The sequence below is a fragment of the Corvus moneduloides genome, chromosome 2 (genome assembly GCF_009650955.1).
Source record: "Corvus moneduloides isolate bCorMon1 chromosome 2, bCorMon1.pri, whole genome shotgun sequence".
NCBI classification, from domain to species: domain Eukaryota; kingdom Metazoa; phylum Chordata; class Aves; order Passeriformes; family Corvidae; genus Corvus; species Corvus moneduloides.
The window spans coordinates 1,588,753-1,612,979 of record NC_045477.1 but is presented as its reverse complement, the minus strand read 5'-3'; the positions used below and the strand labels follow the sequence as shown (position 1 = coordinate 1,612,979).

General features: G+C 48.4%; 1 protein-coding gene across 3 annotated transcripts in view; it reads right to left on the bottom strand.

Annotated features, from left to right (window-relative positions):
- The window catches only part of GDPD5 (glycerophosphodiester phosphodiesterase domain containing 5), a 106,154-nt gene that overhangs the window by 5,204 nt on the left and 76,723 nt on the right, over positions 1-24,227 (bottom strand). For 2 of the 3 annotated variants that reach the window (XM_032095189.1, XM_032095199.1), the window contains exons 4-15: positions 20,748-20,841; positions 20,069-20,128; positions 17,929-18,027; positions 16,598-16,691; positions 14,893-15,038; positions 10,500-10,582; positions 7,426-7,576; positions 6,798-7,016; positions 5,942-6,099; positions 3,998-4,145; positions 2,950-3,032; positions 1,774-1,788 (exon numbers count right to left, since the gene is read on the bottom strand). In XM_032095189.1, the coding sequence (XP_031951080.1) occupies positions 1,774-1,788; positions 2,950-3,032; positions 3,998-4,145; positions 5,942-6,099; positions 6,798-7,016; positions 7,426-7,576; positions 10,500-10,582; positions 14,893-15,038; positions 16,598-16,691; positions 17,929-18,027; positions 20,069-20,128; positions 20,748-20,841 (1,350 nt within the window). The remainder of the gene's footprint in view (positions 1-1,773; positions 1,789-2,949; positions 3,033-3,997; positions 4,146-5,941; positions 6,100-6,797; positions 7,017-7,425; positions 7,577-10,499; positions 10,583-14,892; positions 15,039-16,597; positions 16,692-17,928; positions 18,028-20,068; positions 20,129-20,747; positions 20,842-24,227) is intronic. The other variant, XM_032095211.1, reaches the window with a different exon arrangement.

Here is a 24,227-nt window from a genome sequence, read left to right as displayed (position 1 = left end):
CTGAGGCACAGAGACCCAGCCTCAAACATGTGCAGGGACTAAGGGCTTTTCTCCTCCTGCCAAGAGGAACAAGCAGTGCTCTGTGCTCTCCATCTCCCGTGGCGGCTGTGGGCAGCCCCAGAGCGGTAAAACATGCACAAGGAGATGATGGCTCCTCTCCCAGGGCTGCATTGCTCTGATTGAGCCAGGAGAGGGTAACCCCATCTTCCAGGGGTGCTTTGAAATATCCTCTTAGAAGAGCCACCAGTACATTTAACCATGATGCAACTCCAACCAATACCACGTGAAACACTCTGTGCTGCGCTCAGTAGCCTTGGGGTCTCCAAAAAGCTGGTTGAATAGAAAATAGCACCTCTCCTACCCCCTTGGACTCTGTTGTGATGGACCAGGTTTGGGACTGCAGCGTGCAAAAAGGCCAGAGAGACAGCAGGAAGGTCCTGTTCTGGGAGGCTGGCGTCAGAGCAGACCAGACGGACACGGGGTGGGAACAGACTAAAAAATACTGGGACAACAACACAGAGACAGCATACACCGGGTTAGGGCCACGGCCAGACCCTGGGTGGGAGGGGAGATGCTCAATGCCATGGAAAGGGGCTGGGAGAGGGGTCGAGATAAAAGTGGGATTGATCAGCACTGAGGTGATAAGATGGAGCGAGCACAGAGCCAAGCCAGCTGCAAAGAGTTCCCCTCCTGTGCCTGCTCCTGCCTAAAGCCTGCCCAGCTCCTCCATGCTGGCCTTCTCTTCATCCACGAGCAACAGGAAGGCGAGAAGGGGGAACCACCCGACCTCCCTGCACCCACAGGAGGGCTCAGCCCAGCCCCACAGCCAGGCCCTGTTTCGGGGAGATGCCACGAGGCCATAACACCGCGATCCAAAGCACCTCATGGACCCCTGCAAGGGCCAACCCTGACCCCGAGGCAGTGGGTGGGGGCAACAAATTCCTCAGGAATACAAGCCCATGGCACAGAGCGGGAGCAATGGAGAAGGGAACGCGTGGAGAGTTTGGTCCGAGTAGGGCGGCAGCGAAGGCTTTACTGCAGACAAGCGACAGCGATTCCCTCCAAAGGGATGGCAACAGCCAAGGCCAGGAGAAATCTGGGAATCAGACTGCTGGCGCTTCAAATCCAGTGCCCCAGGCTCAATTCCCTCCCCTACCCCAGTGCTCTGTATTTTCACACTGTATTTCCAGTTTCACAGTGGTGTAACTTGGGAAGATCCCAAGCACTGAGGGCAGCAATTGATGAGCCAAACCTTTCCAGTTATCAGCTCCATTAATTCAAAGAATTAATTAGAGAAGCACTATCGTATGTAATTGACTAGATTCCATGGTTTTCTTTAGGATAGGCCTGTTCAGAAGAGGCTGATCTCAAACACCTCTGGTAAATACAGGAAGGAAGGGGATATTTTGCATGGGATTATTTCCACAGAGAAAGCATTACATCCTCTGGGAATCTCCCAATTACAACATGCCCCAAGACCTCAGAACTGGGCTGTTTTAAAAGGCAGTGACTTAGATCATTGTAACAGAAGGTCAGATTGCCTTCAAAACATCCACTGGCTTCAGCATCAGACCTCCATGGTGGCTCATGGCTATGGACTATGCAATGTTCAAACCCTCATGGTCCCTTCCTGAAGCCAGATGTTGGAAAGCATCAGGAAAAGCTGCATCCTACCCTGTCCATCTGCAGTGAAGCCATAGCAGAGAGGGAGAAGGAAAGAGAGAAAGGAAGATTGAATGAAAAAGAGAAAGAGGAGGAAAGCACCAGAATTACCTGATCATGTGATAGCTGTGAGATGCCAGAATGCAGCAGAGAGAGAAAGAGGAGGAACATGCACAACAGTCAGAGCAGTAAGAAAATAACAAGGCAAAGAGGCAAAAAAAGGTTAGTCAGAAGTCATCACAGTTGGTATTTCCCCTCTGGAGAGGCTGCCACGATCCTGTCACCGGGGCTGGAGCAGAAGAGCAGGAGCAGCCCCTGCCCTCGGCTGCGGAGAAGAGAAAAGCCATGCGGAGGAGAGGACGAGCACATCGAAGCAGTGTCTCTGCTCCCACCCACCCCCTCATCCTGCAGCTCTGGTTTGCCCTAAAAAGGACTTGGGGGAAAAAACCCAACCAAACCAAACAAAAACACACCAAAAAAACCAACCATGACACTGAAGGCTAAATGCCAAGCCCAGCTCCCCAGAGCTGAATCCCATCAGCAGGTGGTCATTGGGCAATCCTGCTCTGATTTGGTTTTGACACATCCTCAACGCTGCTACCAATTCTTTCATGTGGTGGAGAAACTGGAACATCAGGGAAAGGGGTCTGTCCTGCAAAAGGCTCTTGGAAGAGCAAGCCCTTTGCTGCAGGAAAGTCCAGCTTCTGGAGTAGAGCTTCTCCTCCTTCTTTCTAACAAAGCAACTGATTTGAGTTGCACTATCGTAACATTTCCCATAATAATTCCCTGCCTCTGGCAGGGGGGTTGGAACTAAATGATCTTTAAGGTCCCTTCCAACCCAAACTATTCCAATTACTCCATAATATTTCTAGTTCTTCATCCAAACAGGAAGAACTGATTTAAGAGAACTGTAACGGGTTCCTTTTGAACACTATAATGGTGGAATCTCAAAAGCCCTCTCCTCTTCTCCCTTTAAAGCACTGTAATGTCTTTCTCAACACCCATTTCCCTAAAGCATTTACAGCTTCTCTTCCACAGATTTTAGGAGCAAAGCAAGGCATCTGACACTACTAATCTGTGATCTCTCGTTCTGAAAAGGTGCATCCAATTCTACATCCCATCTTGGGAGTGAAATTATTGTTTGCAAGGATTTTTTAATAAATATTTCCCCTGCTATTGCAATCCAAGAACTGAGGGTCAGGGTGCTCCTCTCTCCCATCTCCACCAGACAATCTGGACAAAAACACAGGTCACAAATACCCAAGAGCAGAGCTGTAACAAACTTACTTCTGGAATATAAAAACTCCTACAATTACGAGAAATGAAATGAGATCAGACGTGATCCAGATTAGGTGGTACTCGTCTGGAGGCTGCAAGACAGAAAACAGAAGCAGACCTTAAACATTTGGGTTTGTGCAATCACAGGGAGACCACACATGGCTGGAGTTACCACCAAGGAGCAAGAAAAGCACAGAGCTGCAGGGGTCAGGTACAAATCACAACATTTATGACCTTCCTAATGCCAGGCTGTCATCCAAAACTATCAGGGAAAACTGCAAACGGGAAGAATTTGAAACTCTCCCTCCTTTTGTATGCTGACATTTTCTCAGAGCTCTCTGGGCTGAAAGTTTCCTTTCTCAGCTGTACCTAAGGGTGAGGGCAAGGTGCTGTTTGGCAGTCCAGGTCTGGAGGAAAACAGGGAAATATATCCATGCAAGGTCCATTTTAACTGCACATGGGAGCTTTTAGGCACAGCCCCCAAAGCTGCAAATGCAGTTTATGTCCTTTCAGGCACTGGTAGGTGTGGTTCCAGGTGCCAGTCTAAGTGGTCATCACACCAGCTGAGGCCAGGTGAACCATCATCACTGGGTCTCTACTTGTTCTTGCTCAGCAATGGGGTAGGCCAGAGGTAAAACTTGTCTTTAATTTCGGATTAAGAACAGGCAAAAACCTAATTTTGCAACTTGGCCAAGACACAGAGGCCTGGTTTGCTGGTTCACCTGCGTGCCTGCTTCTCCTGCAACTGTAACAGCTGCTCAGCAGGTCTGCAAAGGTGTTTTCCCTCAGAGGAAAACTGGAAAAATCATGTGGGTTAAACAGGGAATGCAAGGCAGTCTCCAAGGATCCCACCCAAACTGAAAGGACTGTGCAAGAGGAGCATCAATTCATAACCATCTCAGGGCTCAGCTCTACAGAGGGGGGAAAACCCTCAAGCCCAACCAAACCTCCCTGGAAAATCCCACTGGGCACAGGGCTGCAGTGGCCAACACCTGTACACCCACCCACTGCACTTCCTCCTCCCAGATCTCCCAGCCCCTCCCAGGGTGGTGCTTACCATGAGCCAGATGGGGAAAGGCACCTTGCGGAGGACGTGGGAGCTGTCGGAGGTGACCGAGGGGACGCCGGCGCACCACAGGATGGAGAACAGCCAGGGCTCGTTCACCGTGTACAGGTTCACACTCAGGTTGGCCATGGCATAGTCCCTGCCAGGAGACACACAGCGTGACATGCAGGACCCCACCAAACCTCATCTCCAAGAGCTGCTCTTGCCATCGACCACAGACAGCTTTATGTGGTTTGAAACGTGTGAAATAGAGTTTTGAACAGGGCGTGGGCACTTCAAGAGCGGGCCGAGGGCACTGCAAGCCAATGGTTTGATCCTGACAGCTTTCCTCACCTCTTGGCTGCTGTCTGGCACAGGCCACAGCCCATCTCAGATGCCTCCCCAGGAATGATGGACATGGTGTGTTTCTGGAACAACCATCTCACCATGCTGATGCAAAATTAGCATCTGCCTCAGACGCCTGTAACACTTCAGGAGCAATTTGCTTAATTAAACACTGACAGACCTGTCTCCAACATCAATTCCTACAACTTCCATGCCTTTGTTTTGGGGACAATTGCAGAGTTACAGCTCCCAGCCTCCTGAGGTCATTTTCCAAGTGCCTAAAACTGCCAGCTGGGGTCCAGGAGCTGCCAGCAGCAAACCAAGCACTGGCAGCCAGATTACCAATTACCTGGTACCCAGATAATACACATAAATTGCTGTTTCCTTATCTGTGAAGCAGAAGCATCAACAATCTCCCTCACACGGGCAGCACAGGTTAATCCCTGCAATTTAACACTGGCAAAACACTTTGAGGTGGAAGGCCACAGTGCAAAACATGGACATCTCTAAGCTCACAACAGGAATAAGGTGCTCCAAAGGGGTTCTCAGGGGCAGGGGTGGTTGCAGCAATGTTACATCCAGGTGCTGGATTTGGGGAGAACTGAGAGAACTGTGTTAAACCAGGACTGCAGCAACATCTGACTGGGCACCACAGGGTTCAAGAAACATTCAGGTGACAGCTCTTACAGCTCAGGTGGGATTGATGGGAGATTGAGGCTGATAAACTGGGATAGAAGAGCAAGTTAGCATAGAGCCCTCTCCATGGGACAGAGAAAATAGGAGGAAAAATAAGCAGGAATTATCCTGCAGGTAAAGCAGAACCTTGGTTTTAAGGAGCTGGACTGACTGCTGGCAGCCACAGAAAGACACAGCTGGATCACCCTGAACAGGGCCATGCTCTCAAACAGCTGCAGGCTCAGCTCTTCCCTACTTCCAACTCTAACATGCAGCAAGACATCTCCTTTAGAGGTATTTCTCTTCTGCAAACCTGCTTAATTTAGATTTTAAAAACCAGGAAAGCCCTACTAGAAACAATCTGCCCTCCCTGAGAAAGGTGGGCAAAGTTGGGAGCTGAAACACCACAGAGTTCAAATACAGGCTCAGGCAGGACAGGAACCCCTTGCTGTGCCAAGGTCATTACAGAGAAGAGCTGATCAGTCTAAATGGATGATACAGGACAGGAATTCCTCTTCCTGCAAAGAGAACTTTCTGAAAGCACATCCAGACTTCGGGCTAATCAAAATTCTGTGCTAGCAGCTCTGGAGCAGACAAATGGACCCAAAGAGCAGCTGCTAATGAGGATGAAGCAGCACTAGGAGGGAACTCAGTGTGAAAGGCCTTCACTTTTTCCCAGAGCTGTGAGCGTAATAAGAATCAGCCAATTCACACATTTGTATTTCAAAGAGGATCAGCATATCCTGAGACAGCATGTAGACATGTCAGAGGCAGCTGTGCACTCCCAGAAACAGCCTGGATTCTGGATGATGGGTAGTGAAAAGCTTGCACAGCTCAAGCTTTCAAGAGCAAATCCATCTGAAAAGACCCCTCTGTGCAGCCAGACAGGCTGGGACGCTCAGGAAAGGATGGTGTGGGCTCTCACAGAGGCAGTACCTGACATCCTCGTTCGTGACCTTGGTGTAGCGCAGGTTGAGCTTCACGATGCCCTTCTCCCTCAGGCGCTCTGCATCCAGCTTGAGGCCAGAGGTCTGCTGGAAACCTGGAGCAACCCGTCGGACCAGCTGCCGCTCCGCGTCCGGCAGCCACATCACCTGTGCGGGGTGCGAGACAGGGCACCGGTTACGGCAAACGTGGCTCCCAGATCTGGGAACACTCCAGGGCGGGGCATGGAATAGCCCTGAGCTCATACCGCGATTCCAAAGCATGTCAAATCAACAGCTCATGGCCAGCTGCCAGAGGTGAAGTGGATCATTGGATCGCAGAGGGGTTTGGGTAGAAAGGGACCTTCCAAGTCATCTCGTTCCAACCCCTTGCCATTCCAACACCTTCCTCTAGACCAGGCTGCTCCAAGCCCCAGCCAGCCTGGTCTTAACTCAGTGACACTCATCTACCAAAGCATCAGAGTAGCATAGAAACAGCCATGTGCATTTTCAATAGGGAACCAAAAACCTGAGGGAGAAATCCCACTTCACATCCCCACATCTATGTTTCAACTATTTTTCTCTTGCTCTTCAGCTCCATCTCTGTTGTGGCCTTAGAGGGGGCTTAAAAAAACAGGGAGAACCAGTTTCCTTATACCCAGAGAGAACCTCTCCTGAGCTGTACCAGGTGGTCCATTCCAGCCTCTGGGACCACTGGTACAGTGCCCAGCACAACTTCCTGGCACAGGGTGGCATTTCAAATTAGAGTGAATCACCCAGGGATTGATGCCCAACTGGAGACACCCAAGGATTCATGGAAACCATAAGGAGGCTGATTCTGGAAACATCCCCAACCCCACAGAACTCACAGCCTGCTGCCGAATTCCCGATGCCAGGATGGTTTCCAGGGTGATGTTGATGTAAGTGCTGTAGTAGGGATGAGCTGCTGGCAGGTCCTGGAAGTTCAGGATGAGGGATGTGTTGTCCTTGATCACCTCCAGCATATCTTCCAGCTTGCAGACTGACTGGTTGGCAGCCTCCAAGTAATCAGCCCTTGAGAGAGACCCTGCTGTCCAGAAAGGGTCATTCTGAAAGCAGAGCACATCCCAGGATTACTGCCACAAAGCCCAGACTCCCCCAGTGTAAAGGCTGAATTTCTTACTTTATCTTTGTGGAGATGATTGTCCCAAAATTAAATTCAACAGAAGGGGAACAGTGTATAACACACTGCTTTTTCTGTCTTCCTTATAACCACATTCACCCTCCTGAGGGTCTTAAAGTTCTTTGTGGTGTCAGCCAGGCCTAAGGCCCCTTTTTCCAAGCGGCAGAAAAGGCACAGAACTTAGACCAAGCCTAAGTTTAGTAGAGACAGAACTAAACGTGGTCCATGGACACCTGGTCTAGCTGCACCACATCACTGAAGAGATGGATCTACACCTTTCCCCCTCAAAGAGGACCTGGGAATGAGCTGTGATCCCATGGCTCCTTGGCACCCACCTGCAGGAACCACTCCCCAGCATTAAGCTTTTCCAGGTCAGTCCAGTTGAACATGGAGGAGTGCTCGTAGGCCCGCTCTGGAAACACCTCCTCCACGTTTGTTGTTCTCCTGAGGGTCTTGTCATGCATCAGAAAGGGCACCCCATCATAGCTGCAAAGACAGGCCCTGTTACAGGTGGAGGAGAGAAATGCCCCTTTCCCACTCCAGCCTCTGTTAGGGCTTCACATCAAAATCCTTGTCCAAGTGTCAAGCAGCCCAACAAACCCCCTCCATCCCCAAGAGCACCTGAGGTGCATGCAGAGGAGAACATCTAAGAGATGTTGGCAGTCATTGCTACACTGACATAACCCCATTCATGCCTCATCCACCTCTCCCTCTCTCCTCTCCATTATCCCCTCAAAAATTTCCAGCTCAGGTAGCTTTGACAGGAACACCCACCCTGAAGGCTCATCAAAGCTTCTGCAGTTCCCCAAAACATCAGAGTTTTCCCTGGATGCAGACACACACACACAAACTCTCCTCAATCTGTCCAGAGCAGATCAGGAGGGAGATTTTCAAAGCCTCTCAGACTATATGTGAACATCAGGCTTTCAGTGAGATGCAAGGGTTCCAAACTACCAAAAATGCTCTGAAATTGCCTTCTCCAACTGAAAATTGGTTTCATGCCCACATGAGTTAAGTTCATGCTTAAAAAAAAAGAAAAAATCACCTCTCAGATGAAACTGAACAGCCAAATGCATGCCCTGGGGTTTTTAAGTCATCTAGATATTACAGAATAATGGTTCTGGAAAGCATAAAAAACTTGTTAAGCTTTCTTCCACTCAATTTTCTGGGACCAGATCAGCGGTAAAACCACGCAGGGCAGTGACAGTTTTTATCAAGGGCAGGGGGCAGTTGTCTGCACCCAGAAATCAAGACAAACCCAGGGCAGCCAGCCTGATAACAATGACATTTTCCAAAGCAAGGAGACGCAGAAGAAGTCTGAAAAGAGGATGGAGCGAAATGACAAATCCCATTTGAATTAGGAGATAATCCAGAGCTGTTTCCCAGAGGGAAAATGAAACCCAGTTGTAGATGATGGAGCAAACATTGCCTCAGCTTTACCACTGCCCTCACAAGTCCCTTCTCACAAAGGTCACTGGCATCTTTATTTGCTATTTCGGGCCTGTGCTGTGCCAACTCCTTCCCCCCAGCCCAAAGCAACCCGCTGACACGGCAATCCCACACTGCTGCAGTCGGAAGGGGTTTAATAAATACAGTTAAAAATAAAATTTAAAAAAAATGCCAAGCAACTGCAGAATGAAGAGTGTGGAGTGTTTAAAAGAGACAGGAGCTCGAGTTTAACATCTCATAGAAGAGCAGAGCACTGCTAAGCCTTAAACACAGTGCAGAAATCCTATGGGGCTCAACTTGACATTTGCTCCCTCCTTTCCAATCCTCCCCTCACAGAGTCACCCAGCACCACTCAGGGCTAACCACAGCGTCTTGGCAGGCCCAGGTTTGAAGCAGTAATTCAGAGACAGGAACCAGAGCTTTAGAAGAAGAGATGTGGCAAGGGGTAGAAGAGAGAGAGGAACAGGCAGCAATTCCAGGCTTCTGCTGCTTGGAGCAAAGCTGGCTTTGTAAATGGTTTGGGATATGGAATGGGTATGGAGCAGGATGTGATGGCTCTGAGTGCAGGTCCAAGCTGCCCACCCATGCTGATACATGCCTAGAAGAACATGGAAGTATTCCAGGAGGGATGGACCCATCCAGCCACAGGCACAAAGAGCATCTTCCTGAGGGATAAGGACAGCAAGGGCTGTTGTGCTGCAAACCCTTCCTGAGGGTGCTGCCAGCTGCACCAATATCCCACTTTTCAGTCTGAAAGTCAATGGAATCCTCTTTTTCTGAAGGCACTTGGGTCTCTTGGAGAGGGCTCAGGAAACTGGGCCATCAAGGGCATTGTTTAAGCCTGGAGTGCTCCTCTGGGATGGCTGATGAGTGGCAATGGGGAAGGATCTTGGAGCTTTTCCAGCTCTCCTCCTCCCAAAGCCCACCTTTCTCCTTGGCCAGTGTTAATGGATTCAGCCACATGAGCCAAGTGCTCATCTGGGAGCTGGACAGTCAAGTACTTGTCCCCTCATGACAGCTGATGAACTAATTTTGGAAAAAAACAAGAACTGTATAACATACATCCCAATTCATCCTTCCACAGTGACCTTCCACTCACCAGTGGAAAGAAATTCCTTCAGTTTTTAAATCATTTTCTCTCAAAAAAAAAAAAAAATGATGCGAAGTAAAAAGGAAACAATTAACAATTCAACTTCCTTCCACCAGGCAAAAATATCTCTCCATTGACACAGACCTCCAAAGCAGTCAGGAAAAAAAATAAAATACCTGCTTTGAGTCTTTCTTGTATTTATAAGTGGTACCAGGACAAACTGGGAGCAGGAATATCAAGGAATATTAAGGAACTATCAAACTTCTGGAACAAAGCACAGCTCTTGAAACAATCCTCTCTAAATTCTCTTTTAATTGGTCTTGTCCACTCAGCTCAACACTTGTCAGCAAGGAACAACTTTCTGACAGTCACTAGGTTCCTCCTTCCCTAAAGATTAATGCCTTGGGAGGGAGAGGAAGAGAAGAAGGAAGGGTTTCCTCCTGGTGCATTCTTGGGATGGTTTTTCAAGGTTGGTGAAGACCCTCCTGTGCAACAAAGTCAATTTGGGATCTCTGCTCTGTCTGCACCTGGGGTATGCCAGAAAAAGTCACATCTAAGCAGCTCTGTCTCCTCCCAAGGCCAGGCTGTTTCACTGGAATAAAACAGGCTCTAGGATCAACTACAGCCTTCCTGCAAATGAAGGTGACAAAGAGATCCAGGTTCCCTCATTTGGACAACTCCACCTTTAACCATAACCTCAGTGAAATAATCAGCAGCGTCTGATGGAGACACAGGAGCTACTGGAGGAGTTCACCAGGACAGCCCTTCCCGATGGGAAAAAGCTGCAGTGACCAGACACTGGATATGCTGGACCATTCCTGGCTTGGATTACCCACAGACAGCCTCAGAGCAGCCAGCACACTGACCTACCTCAATACCACATCAGCCTGGACTCCATGCACCTTCTGCTCCATTGCCTTCTGGAAGGACATCAGAGTGTTTTCTGGTGCCAGCTGTTAGGAAAACACACAAAAAAAGCAATGAGAGATCAGCAGCATGAGGGAAGTTTACAAAGCAGTGTCAGCGAGGATGCTGGGAGAAAGGTTTGGAGATATCAGGGTGTCCTAAGTGGCCCAAAATGTTATTATTCCACATCTCTCCATGCCCAAAAATTCCTGTCTCTTCCATACCATGGAGAACAACTAGACCACATATTCTGTAAGATACATTTTACTCCCACATCTACCCATTCCATGAAGTCAGCTATTAATCTAAAAATCAGACAGTTTCTCTAATAACAAATGTTCTAGTTAGTTTTAACAACAATTTAAAAAATAGCCTTAAGCCTAGAAAATTTATCCCTGAGGCTATCAGAGAGAAGGACTCAGATTTTACTTGATATTCCTCCCTGTTGAGGAGCAGATGGTAAGAGAATTAGGGTTCGTTTAAAATAAAAATGGTGTGAAGACAAATACTTTGCTTTTCTACAAAAGCAGTACAGTACAGCTACTCCCAAAACACCCATGAAACAACAACAGGAAGACCAGAAAAAAAAATACAACTGTGGAAAGGAAACCTGGCAGGTTTTCTGCACTGAATCACATCAAAATAAAGTTATTTTTGAAAAATAAATTACTTTTTCCCCCAGTTTTTTTCAGGCTTGGAGCACCTGTAACACCCTGGTTTTCCACCACCAGGATCAGTTCCATCAGGACATAATAAGCATTCAACAGCCCATGATTTACTCAGGGACCGCAAAGAGCAATAATTAAGGGCAAAGGCCCAACTGCACCATGTGAGCAAGATATAATGATAAATATAAAAACTTGCTTAAGCATTTAGAGTGTCTCTAAGTGACATTTGTTTTCTGATCACTTCACAGGCTCAGGTCAGCAGAGCTTCAGAGTAAAACAATCAGAGCAAATATCAGCACCAACCTTCACCCAGCTCCGGTATCTCAGCACTGAATTCCTCTGGCTCCAGCCACACATCAACACAAGTTCATTTTTACGTTTGCTCATCAAAGGCAGCACAGAGCCACATTATCTTCCTAAAACAGCTCCCAATCAAAGCCAGACTTGTTTAGGCGAAGACAGAGGCAACACCCCCAGCGCACAGCCCCGTGCTGGGTCACCCAAGGTCGAGCTCCAAGAGGAGTTCTCCACACATTCCCAGAGCCGCCAGCAGAGAGCAGCAGCCACAAGGATCTGGAGAATCCCAGCCAGACTTGCTCAGATGGCCTTGGGTCGCTGTCACCAGCTCGGGTATCCCTTCCCGAGTAGCTCAGGTTTCTGCAGGGTAACCCTGCAAGGTGATCCTCTCTCTACAGTTCAATATTTGCTTTTGCACCCACCCTCCTATGAAAACATCTCCTACAAAGACAGGCCGGGAGAGCTGGGGTTGTTCAGCCTGGACAAGACTCTGGGGAGATCTCAGAGAGCCTCCCAGTGCCTAAAGGAGCTCCGAGGAGACCTCATTGCAGCCTTGCAGTACTTAAAGGGGGACTGGAAAAAAGGAGAGCACGTTTTACACAGGCAGACAGTGACACAACAAGGGGGAATGGCTTTAAAGTCACAGAGGGCAGGGACGGATGGGATATTGGGAAGGAATTGTTTCCTGGGAGGGTGGGCAGGCCCTGGCACAGGGTGCCCAGAGCAGCTGTGGCTGCCCCTGGATCCCTGGCAGTGTCCAAGGTCAGGCTGGACAGGGCTTGGAGCAGCCTGGGAGAGTGGAAGGTGTCCCTGCCCATTCCAGAGCAGAAGAATGAGATGAGCTTTAAGGTCCCTTCCAACCTAAACCATCCTGTGATTCTGTGATTATAACCCTTCAGGCAAAGACAGCTCTCCCTGTGAGCATGTGGCGAGTCCCCAGCCTGTCACCCTCACATAAATAATTGCCTCTCCCAGTGGAGTGCCTCTCCCATCATCGATCCAAAACCTGCCCTCCCCGGCTCCTGAACCTCTCGGTCGATCCCAGCCCTGAGGGAACTGCACAGGCCACTGACACCGATGATGTAGCTCAGTAAAGATCAGCCAGAAAGCCAGGAGAGCAAATTTAACCCTTCCCACCAATATCAGATGCTGCCTATTCCCAGAGCTGGCACCACTCTGGAGGCAGGATTGCTCTGTACCAGGAGTTTATATACCCTGCCATGTGAGGGGTTTTGTGAGAAAGGACAATGTGAGATACAGGGATCTGCATCCTCCCAGCCTGTCTATTCTGCTAAGAGGGAGCTGAAGCCCCAGATTAAGCATGTTTAAGGCAAAGATGCATCCAAGCGGGGCAGCTGCTGGTACAGGAATTAATTGCTTGGATTAATGTTATTTTTTTAAAAAGGCTTTACAGCCAAACTGAAATAACTACAAAAATGCACAATCCTTCTGTTCGTGTTTCTCGCTGCCTCTCTCCAGGTTGTTTTATGGGATACCTCCTTGGCACAATATATTCAGGTGTGCTATGCCTAAAACCTAAAATCCAGGTTTGTATCAAGGGACACAACCAACTCTTGAAGGGAAAGAAACCTTGGGGCACAAAGCAATGATTTCCAAACCTCCTCTCTTTTATAAACCATGCCCACGTCACTGAGAGCCAGACAGACCCAGCACAGGATTTCTGTGAGCTCTTCCACCTCTCTGCGCCTGGTTTGAGAGACTCATCCCCCGCAAAAATCAGGCTACTATTCATTTCTTCCTGCTGCAGAGACACAGCAAGTAATTTCTAGAAAATTACTGTGAATGAACTCATTTCGGTTATTTTTATGCTTACAAATCAGTTGCAAATGCATTCAAACAGAGCCAGGAGCTTTGGGGACCTTCCTTAAAGAAGATTATCAAACTGTGTTAGAGCAGCACAACCTTGCTGCAGCTGGACATCACCACATTGTGTTTTTCCCTTGATTAGCCAGGGCTTAAAAAAGAAACTCATGGCATCATTTGTTGGGGAGGTTAATGAAGAAGCCTGGACAGAAGAACCCAATTTTATTCCAACCTAACTGCAGCCACTGCAAACCTCTGGATGGTCTAGGGGAAAGTGTTGGAACAAGGTTTTTATGGTCCCTTTCAGCCCAAACCATTCTGGGAATCTGAGATTATGCACTAAAGGATCTGATCTTTTGTTTCATCAACAAGATTTAAGGGTATTTTCTTGTCCTTTTGGAAATATGGCCATCCTTTTGATTTATTTTTTATTAATTTTTCCTCTTTATCTCTCCCGTATTAATCTCCTTGTGAGCTACAAACTGGACAGAAAAACCCCACAAGTCAGGGTTAAAGTGATACCTAAGAAATGGAACTTTCTTTTTGTGTAAAACGATGCCCTTTGGAAGTTCCCTGTGTGGGGCTTAGTGTGGGATCTGCCACTCCACTGGATTTCTGCATTAGTGTCCCATCATGCCAGGTGAGTAACATGCCAAGGCAGTGACAGTTCTGTTTAAAACATACAATAAAACATACCTTTAATCCCCCTATTTTAGAGAGCATCCATAACTAACCCTGCCCATGGCAGGGGCTTGGAACTCAATGGCCTTAAGGTCCCTTCCCACCCAAACCATTCTGGGATTCTGAGGCCTAACTTTTCAGGAAATTGCTCACCCGGACTGAAAGGAAGTGAAAAAGCACAAAACAAACAGGAAAAACAACCTGCCACGGACAAGAGGATAAACTCATAAGCAAAAGGCATTAGGGATTTAATAACTAGATACAGGAGATGAGACCTCATTATTGTACTGCCCACACAAGAAAACTGAAGCTTGATTTAACAAAAGCTGACCTGACCTGACACAGATTTATTTCCCAGACAATCCTTTCTCCTGCTCTGGCAGAAGATGTTTATTGTGAGTGTTTGCTGCTATCAATCAGGCCGCCAGCCAGGTTAACTGCCCTTATTTTTAATATGTAAAGAATGTGTGCAGCAAAGCAAATGCTTCTTGATTTCACCTGCACAAGCAGCACAAACCAAAGCTCTTCAGAGTCACAAAAAGAAAAAAAGGCCCCCTCAAAGATGGTGGCGGTGTTTTGGTACCTAAGAGAAGATGAAAGGAAGGATTCCACAATTGTACGAAAAGCAGCAGCTAAAATAATGCAATGGCACAAACCAGCCTGAGCAAGGCAAGAATTGCCCTTCTGTTTGTATCTAAAGCATCTGGGGTGTCACTTGACTCTGGGTTCAAGTCCCGCTTTACTTCCACGGTAATCCTAGGCAGGAGTGCCTCCAAGTTGTATTTGTTGTATCCATTCCCTGGAGAGCAGCCTGGAGACTGCCAGATCCAGCAGCACCCTTTGCACGGGCAGAGGAGCCAGAGCACAGGGTTCTGGTCACTACTCACCATCGGTGCCCCACGGTGCCCTAGGATGGCTGGCTTGGGTCCCAGAGCCTTCTTCTCCATGATGCAGGGGGAGGAGATGGTGAGGGGGACGAGGTAAAGTGCAACTACAACCGCCAGGTATGCAGTGAACATCAGCATCTGGGAAGCTGGGATGGAGAGAGAGACAAAGAGCTGGTGAAACTGCTGGCCCTGACGTCCTTGTGCCACAGGAGCACATTCTAGAATGCCTCTGTCTTCCTCCGGAGGGGAGGACTGATCTACCGTCAGTGCCTCTAATGTAAGAGCAGAGCTCTGTGTTTAGGGGAAAACATCTTCTGTTTAATAAAAATCAAGCCCTGAAGGAGGCTTTCACTTCATTTTGTATTTGGGAAACAGTAAGTTAAGTGAATTGCTTAAACCCCAGAAGTGCCACCCAAAACACTGTTGGCTTTTCCACCCTTTGGGTGGGACAGCACCAAATTTTTCCCTGCCTGACAACAGAAATAACTCATCAGTCACTCATAGCTAAAAATAAGCCATGGCACCACACCAGTGCAATTAAAGCTTATATTGGTGGTTTACCACCACCACCCACCTCAGCCAGGGCAAGGCCGCTTCAGCTGCTTCTGCCTTGAGATTTGTGCCAGAAAAATGTAGTAATGCTTTACTGATCAAGTTGGAGACCTTTAAATAAATCCCTGGGCTGTGATGGTGCTGCAGTGCTTGGGGCCAGAGGAGCCCCCACACTGCCTCCCACACCACCCATCAGCCACCCAATTCCATTTATCAGCGACTTCCCACAAAGTCCAGGCTCTCTGGGAATCTTTGGGAGGTGCCAACAGAGCAACAGAATCACCCCTTGTACTCCACAGACATGTGTTCCTTATAAAAAACAACAGGCACCTTTGAACTCCTAAGATATCTGGAGCCACTAGAAACCACAGATGTTACAGCAAAAGACTTGATGTTTAAATTTTTAAATTATTATTTATTATGCAGAAAGTAACTCTAGGAACTCTGCCAGGGCTTTTTCCTCCTCTCTGGCAGAGATGTCAATCACTCATGGAGCACTCAAGGAACTCAGTGGTACCTTGCTAAGGGAACTCACACCGTGTCCCTGCACCTTAAAGGCGTCACACCAGCACCCAAACCTCCAGGCAGACACAGAATGTGATCCTGACCCAGTTCCTGCTCACCCCAGGAGCACCACACACCAACCATGCTCTGAAAATTCAGTCTAATCAGAACAAAAAGCCCCAAAAAATTTGCTCAGAAAAAAAGCTGAAATGCCACAAAGAAATGGCAAGAATAGGCTTGCACCAAGGCCGGCAGCTGCACCTCATTTTTCCAAAAGATTGAAATCCCATTTTCCACTAGAAGTGACTGTAGTTCACATTCTCACAGATGTTTTGGTTTTTTTCTTCTTTTTTTAACACCACCATGTCTGCACCAAAAAGTCTGTAAACTATTCCAGGTAAGATGCCTTCCACGAGTAAAACGAGTCTGACATACTCTTAAGATCAAGTGATACCAATGTTTTTCCTTAAAAACAAACAAAACAATCCAGAAACAGAGAAGGAAAACAGCTCCCTGGCTTATTCAAAAGAAAATAAAAAGGTAAAAAGTAAAGGAGAAACAGGGGGGGAAAAAATAGAATCAAGGGGGGAAAGAGAGAAGCAAGAGGAGCAGCCACTCCCCACCCTGCAGGGACACAGGAGGTACTCACTGGCTTTCTCCGTCCGTGCAAACTGCCCCGCCACCAACCACGACAGTGCTGTGACAGCTGCCAGGGCTCCTATATGCAAGAAAGGGGCTGTGGCCTGCAGGGCACCAGAACAGGAGAGGAAAAATGTGATTAAAAACACCCCAGCACCTTGAAAACGCATTGACTTCACAGGTTCTGTTTCCAGGTGGATTCTGCAGCGTTCCTCCATCAGCCTCCTGCAGCTGTTTTGGCCATTGTTTCTTCCAAATCCTGCCATTGCCTCTGGCATTCTGGCTACTCTGAAGGGAAAGGAGGAAAGCTCTAACCCCCTTTTAGGGGAATTTCCCCCTCAACAACAGAGATATTTGGAATAAGGGCTGCTGGAGTGAGTCCAGAGGAGGCTTCAGAGCTGCTCCAAGGGCTGGAGTCCCTCTGCTCTGGAGCCGAGCTGGGCGTGTTCACCTGGAGAAGGCTCCAGGGACAACTTATTGTGGCCTTTTAGCACTTGAAGGGGGTCTGTAAGAGAAATGTGGACAGCCTTTATTAGGGCCAGCTGCAGTAGGACACGGGGAAATGGTTTTAAACTGCGATTGTGCAGATTCACACCACATATGAGCGGAAAAAAAAATTATGATGAGGGTGGTAAAACACTGGCACAGGGTGCCCAGAGAAGCTGTGGCTGCCCCTGGATCCCTGGCAGTGTCCAAGGTCAGGCTGGACAGGGCTTGGAGCAGCCTGGGATAGTGGAAGGTGTCCCTGCCCATGGCAGGGGACGGGAATTAGATGAGCTCTAAGGTCCCTTCCAACCCAAACTCTTCTGGAATTCTCTGAACACACCAGTCTGTTAATCACCAGGGTGCATCACCATGACACAAAGCTGGAGATGTATCATCTGAGTCGTGCTTCTGCTCTCCAATTCCCTGCCTAAATCTTAAAAAAAAACCGCAGTAAAATAAAGCACTTCTGAGAAATGTTAGTCATTCATGTGAATGCCACTTCCACCCCCTGTATTTGCATAGATTTGCATACTCCCAAATACATGTCAGTGATCACCTCTTAAGCAAGATGGGCAAAATATTTTGGGACTTTTTTTTGAGGAAGAGGGGAAAAAGGAACAGAGAGCAGATCTAAAAGAAATTAAGTTTGTAAGTATTTTCCTCTGACACTTCTACAGCCCTGCAGGATACCACAAGTCTTTCTTAAAACAATTTTCTCATTGCCAAGATTTCAATTTGGGGAGTGCCGACCATCAAGACAGAGTTTCATCTTACAGAAATTCATAAAACACTCATGGCATTCAGCTGCTCTGGCCCCTTTTCCCTCCCAGGGAAACATCCTTGCAGACAACTTACCTGCAATGAAATAAATACCATCTCCCACTCATCGTCCCAAAGCTGTGCTATCGATGACATGGTCACCACAGTAGTTATCAAGGTTGTCACCAGGCCAATCTGCAAGAAATCAGAGGGTATTTGCAGGCTGGAGACTGTGGTTATTATATAAATTGTATAGGTTGGGAAATGGAGAGAGAAAACCTTTGCATGTAATAAAAGGCCTGAAAAAAGCAGCACGAGGGCCCACGGGGAAGGAGGTTGGGCTCATGTGCTGTCACGTTGTGACCTGTTATACCAGGGCCTGAGAAAGGACTTTGGATGGGACAGTGGTGGCATGGAGAGGGCAGACCAAGACCCAGCCCATCAGGACCTCCCCCAGCTGCCCTTTCACATGGAAGCACTCAGAGGTCTGAGCAAAGCAGGCAAAATGAAAACGTGACCTCCAAGAGGAAGGTAAAAAGTTCAAACCATCCAAAAGTGCCACGGAAATAACTCCAGCTGCAAAGACTGAGAATCTGGGCTGTCTGTCTAAAAATAATTCCCACTCTCTGCTCTGTCTGGTATCCAGCCCCTGCTGTTCTGCCAGAGCCAAAGGATGCTGCTGCAGATCCAAAATCTGTGGGGGAGACTTGGCAGAAACTGATCCCCAGGAAGGAACTGATCGTCTTGGTTGCACAGGGCACCTCTAGGCCAATTTCAGGTTTAATATCTCAGACCAGCAAATAAAACCCCGCATTCCCAACATTTACAGAAATCACTCTGGTACATATAAACAGGATTCCTCTTTCTGCAGCCCTAATTGCCCTTGGTGTGGCCGTCCTGTGTGGCACAGAGGTGTCAGGACACAAATCTCCACTTCTCCCTTTCCTCCTCCCATCAACTCCAATATATTGCTTCTACCCCTCCCCTCACACCCATCTTCGACTTGGCTTACAACCCTCAGCTCTTTGCACAGAATTGCAGGAGAAAATTGGACAGAGTTGTGTGGTTTGCACATAGCAGCCTTTCCCCCACACTTTAATCTATATTTGAAGTTAATTCAGTAGAGTTCAGAGAAAAATATTAACTTATTCCAGTCGTGTATCTCAACCTCCTTAGGAAGCTGAGGGAGGTGTTGGGGAAGGGAAGAGACAGAGCAACACATCTGAGCTGTGATGAAAAGGGGGCTTCTTAGGAAGAAGGGGAGGAAATGTGGGGGGCCCACAGGGTAGAACTGATCTCCACCAACACACCCCTCTTCTGGACTTACTCATCTAAGCCCACCAGGGTGCCTGAGAAATACCATTTTCCCTGATGAAGAAACATATGTCAGGCTCAAGAATTGATAAAGTATTTGCAGCAGCAGTCAGACAGTCCCTGCCCCCTCTCTCTGATTGCATCCTCCTCCTCCCCTGAGGAAGCATAATTTCTACCATCTCTAAGGGAAAGAAATAAAGAAAAAGGAAGGGTGGGGAGGTCTCTGCTCTCCCTGTCCTGGGAGGTGTTCAGGCTGTGATCCTGCAATACCTCATCACGGGCAGAATTCCAGGAGGGGCTGTGTATTGGCAGATTCAGGTCTGGTCCCTTCATTTCCAATTAGCAGATTGCCTGCTACAGTGGGATCCTGCCAACCCATTTTCTCTCCCTCCATACCCTTCCTCTCCCCTTCTGTGCTCCAAAGATCTTCTCTGGTGTTTCACAGCAGTGTTTTTCAAGCTGCTTTACACACAAATCTCCTTGGGCCCCGCAAACCTCACCCTGCACGCTGCACACCCCCAGTTTTAACAGCTACATCTTCTCCCAAGGCTTTTCCAGCTGGTCCCCTCCAAGCACACTCTGAAGAGCTTCACGTCTGCTCAGCCCCTCTCCAGGGCTGGGTTCAGCACAGAAAGGAGCCCCAGAGAGGTTCATGGAGCACCTGAGCTGGGACTGAACCAGGCTGCTCTAACCACTGGTGTTTCTCCATCTCCACGGGTGGCCTCTCTATCAGCAAGGGCCAAAAGCATTTCACCAAATTCTTTGTCCCCAGGCCTTGATGGCCTCTCCTGAGCAGTCTGCTCATCCACCACAGTCATTTTATGCTCTTCCCAAAGGCACAGTGACAGCAAGTGCCACCCCCCGCCTGCTCCTCAGGCTCCCGCATTCCCGAGATCCTGCTCCCCTTGAAGCTGAGATTTACCTTGTGCAGCCAGTGCAGGTTCATCTGCTGTCCCACAGCTATGTGACACAGTGCCAGGATCTGGGAGGGAGAAACCAGCAGTCAGACAGAGGCACATCACCACCCTGAAGCGCTTGAGCACACAGGGACACGTCACCCACCCGAGGGGACAGCCACACAAGCCAGGGCAGCCAGCAGGAAGGGAGGCAGGATGGGCCAGCAGATCCTCTCCAAAGCCAAGGATGTGAAGGAAAAGGCTTTGCAGGGAGCTCAGAGTCTGGCCCAGGGGTGCACAGCCCCTGGGGCTGCAGGAAGCAGTGGCCACCTGAATGGACACCACCCTGAAGGTCCCAACCCCCTGGGATGAAGGGCAACAACTGCCCCTTGTGCCTGGAAGTAGAAACTGGGCCATACCATGGGAAACAAGAGCTGTATTCCTCCTCTGAAGGTATCTGTCTTTTGATCATCTGAGGCCTAAGAGTGTCTATTTTTCACTTTTAATTTTATGCAAATTAAGGCTAAGAAAAAGAGAATAAGAAAGAGAGAAAGAGAACGAGAAAAAAGAGAAAGAGAAAAGAGAGAGAGGGAGAGAAATCACTTCTGAGGGAAGATTGCTCAACTTGCAGATGGCCTGAGAAGCTCGTGGCCTTTTTAAAGCCAACACACAAACCTCTGAGAAAGGGGATTTCATTCTACTCACCAGTAACATTGTAATGTAGGTAAAGCCAGCAGCAGTTGTTACAAGGATTGGAATGGACCAGTCACTCCAATATCCCATTCGGTTATATAAAAACCTGGAAGAGAAGTAGGAAGGATAGATTAAGAAGGGATTCAACACCAGAACAGCTTCACTAGGATTAGACAAGACTTTAGAAAATGGATCTGTCAAGAAAAGAGATAGGCAGCAAAAAGCACAAGTGACAACCCAGTGCTTTAATCCCTTATGGAAATTACCTGGATAGAGAGAGGCAGAGAAACCCCAGAACCCTCCTTGCAGCTTCTGAGAGTTAAAACCTGACCTGGATTAAAGTTTTTCCAATGGACTTTTAGGAAAAAAAAAAAACCCAACAGCATCCCTAACTTGGATTAGGGTTGATGTTACCTCCATGCAAACCCTTTGGCACAACAAGGACAGGGTGGTTCTGGGGGGAATCAGCTCATGCAGTGAACTGGCTGGGTTCTTTTGTTGCCTGCTTTTTGGTTACAACAAACAGAAATGCTGCATTACATACATGCAGGTCAAAGAGCCAACCTCCTCCCCAGCACTCAAATCCAGCATCGGTCATCAGACAGAACATCTGCTCTGTTTGGACAAACTCTGGGGTGATTTTTGGGGCTGTCCTGTGCAGAGCCAGGAGTTGGAATCCATGATATAATCCAGGATATTCTCTGATTCCAATTCTGTCCAGGAGTAAAGCTCCCCTGTGAGATCTGGAAAGCAAATCCTTGGGCTCAACAGGCATGGCCCGTGTCCAGGTTTTGCTCAGGAAGTCAAAGAGCACAAAACCAGGGATCTGCAGGCATTCAGACATGCTGTTAGGAAAAAAGAGGGAAGAAAGGAAAGAGGGCTCCTCTGAAGTCTTTGCTGATGCCACCACCCAGAGCTTCCTTAGCTCTCAGTCCATTTAAGTTTTTGCTCTGATGTCCCTTCGGTGCCCCTCTGAGAGCACCAGGCCTTCACTTGATGTGCAAATGAATGTTTTAAAATGCTGTGTCCATGGCAGTTATGAAGCAGGTGAGCTTTCTCCAGAACTGAGGAGGAACACATTTGCTACAAGCCTTGCATTTATGGTCCTGCTCCAGGGGAACACAGCCAGGTTCCCAAATTACAGCATCCCCCACAGCCCACCCGAGCCAGAACTGGTGCAGTACAAACCTTATACAGTGCAGATCTAAATTATAATGCAATCAAGTGTAGACACCAAAAAGGGACATGCCAGAAGCAATAAATTAAAAAAAAAAATTTACTTAAGGGACACAAAGCACCTTCACTAACAAGGACCTCACTGATATCCAGCCTCAAGGAAAAAAAAGCTGAAAAGCCTGAAGCAAGACATGCTGGGCTACAATTTTGCCTTGTCCTTCTAAAGCCCATTTCAACCCCAGAATAGTCCCTTTAGTCCTTACAAGTTGAAAAGCCCCAACTGCTGCCCAAGATGCCTGACAGACAGGTAAAAAGATGAAAAACCTCCTCAAGGGTGGCAGAGGGAAAAGGCCCTTAGAGGTCTGGGTTGAAAAATCTCTTCCCAGAGGGTGATGCAGTGCTGGAACAAGTCCCAGAGCGGGGGGAAGTCTTCATCCAGCCCTCAAGCCAACCTGCTGCTGGCAGTGCTCCTCCTTGAGGGGCTGCTTGGACAGACACCTCCAGTCTTTCTTCACCTGGTGGGACAGGCTGAAGGAGTTCAGTGCAGCTGCACATGACATGAGAGAGGAGAGCTCCCAAGGATGAGCTCTGGAGGGTGGGAAGAAGCTCAGCAGCTCCTGACACCAATATCACAGCAATTCCTTCTCCCAGTTCCTCTGGAAGGCCCTGGCAGCAACTCAGTGTGCTGTTTGCCCCAAAGAGCCCTTCCTCTCCTCTGGGGGAGCTCCCAGCTTCCCAGTAAATCAGAGAGGAAGGCAGCAGGAACAAGCAGCAAAGAAACCTCATCCAAAAGCACGGCCCAGAAGCGACGACCACAGAGGAACAGCGAAGGCGCCGTTTCTAAACACCAGCCCCTCACTGTGCCTCATCAGCAACAGGTTCACAGCCCCACTGGGAACAAATTGATGCTTTCAACTCCCTCACACCCTGTCTGGCCAAAACTGCTCTGTTTTCATGGAGCCCACGCAGCTGGAAGGGAAGAGGGCCAGGCTCAGCCTGCATGGACCCAGTGGAAATTACTTCCCCCTTGCCTGGAACTGGCATGGCTGTAATGAAAACCTCACCCCATGTTCTCCTCCTCCTTTCCAGCCTTTCCACAGCTGTTCCCAGAAACCCTGCTCAACCTCTGGTGCCAGTGCATGGAGCAGGGATCTCACTGGGGTTACAGTACACACATAGCACCAACCCATTTCCAGCACTGAATGGCAGTGCCTGAAATGCTGTTTTCCATCCAGAGAGCCTCTCCAGAACTTGTGCACAAGAGGGAATCCTTTCCCAGTGTTGTGCACAATCCAGATGTGCTTCCAGCACCCTGGGTTGCACGGCAGGGACAGGGCTTTGGGCTGCAGGCGACATCTGGACGTGTTAAATCCCAACTGCCTCTTGCATCCAGAGCAGACCTGCAGATGTCCCCCCTTTCCTGCAGGAATATCTGGGGAGCCAAGCCTTGGCAGCACTGCAGCTCCAGTGCCCATTCACAGCATTCCCAGGGCTTTCCTTCATTTCTGCAGGATTGTTTTTAGCCCTTTCACAACTTTGAGCTCAGTGTTGGTCTCGCACTGGGGTGGACTTGGAGCACTCACATCCTCTCTGAAGGTTTAACTGAAGAAGAGAGAGGTTCCAAAACACCATTTTAGAAAAGGCATTTTTATCATGCTGCTGTTACAAATAATTCAGAGCAATGGTGATGGTTTCACTTGCCACAGTGTGGGTGTGAGCAAAGAGGAAAAACCCATTTCCTCCTGGGAGGAGCCAGCTCACATCACCATGTTGGTAAACATGCTCCCTTCGCACAGCTCCAGCATCTAAAGCAGATGATTTATTTAAGGGATCAGCTCCCCACTGTGTTTTAAAATACACTTTACATCTTATGTTTGACAAGAAGACAATGTCAAAGCAGTTTGGTTAGAACACAGCCCAAGGTGCTGTCAAAATGTTTTAAGATGCTGCGAATAATAAAAGGGAGTATAATTTCCAGCATTGGAGGCAGCTGGCAACACCCTAAATTCCAGCACATCCCACTGCAAAGCTCCTTTTCAGCTCCTTCCAACTTTGTATAATATTTTCCACACCCATGTGCTTCAGGCTGAATTTTTGCCACGGATATGTTGTGGAATAGTTGCAGCCAAATTGCTCAGCCACTTCCAAACCCAGCCGACCATAGAGACAAACAAACAAAAACCCAGCCACGCAGTGGAGATGTGAGGCCACGTTACATCTACACATGGACCAGGCAGAAGCAGCTCTCCTTCAGTCCCACTTCCCACCTCATTTTCCCTTTATCATCATTGCAACTCCATCCAAAGGATCCAGATG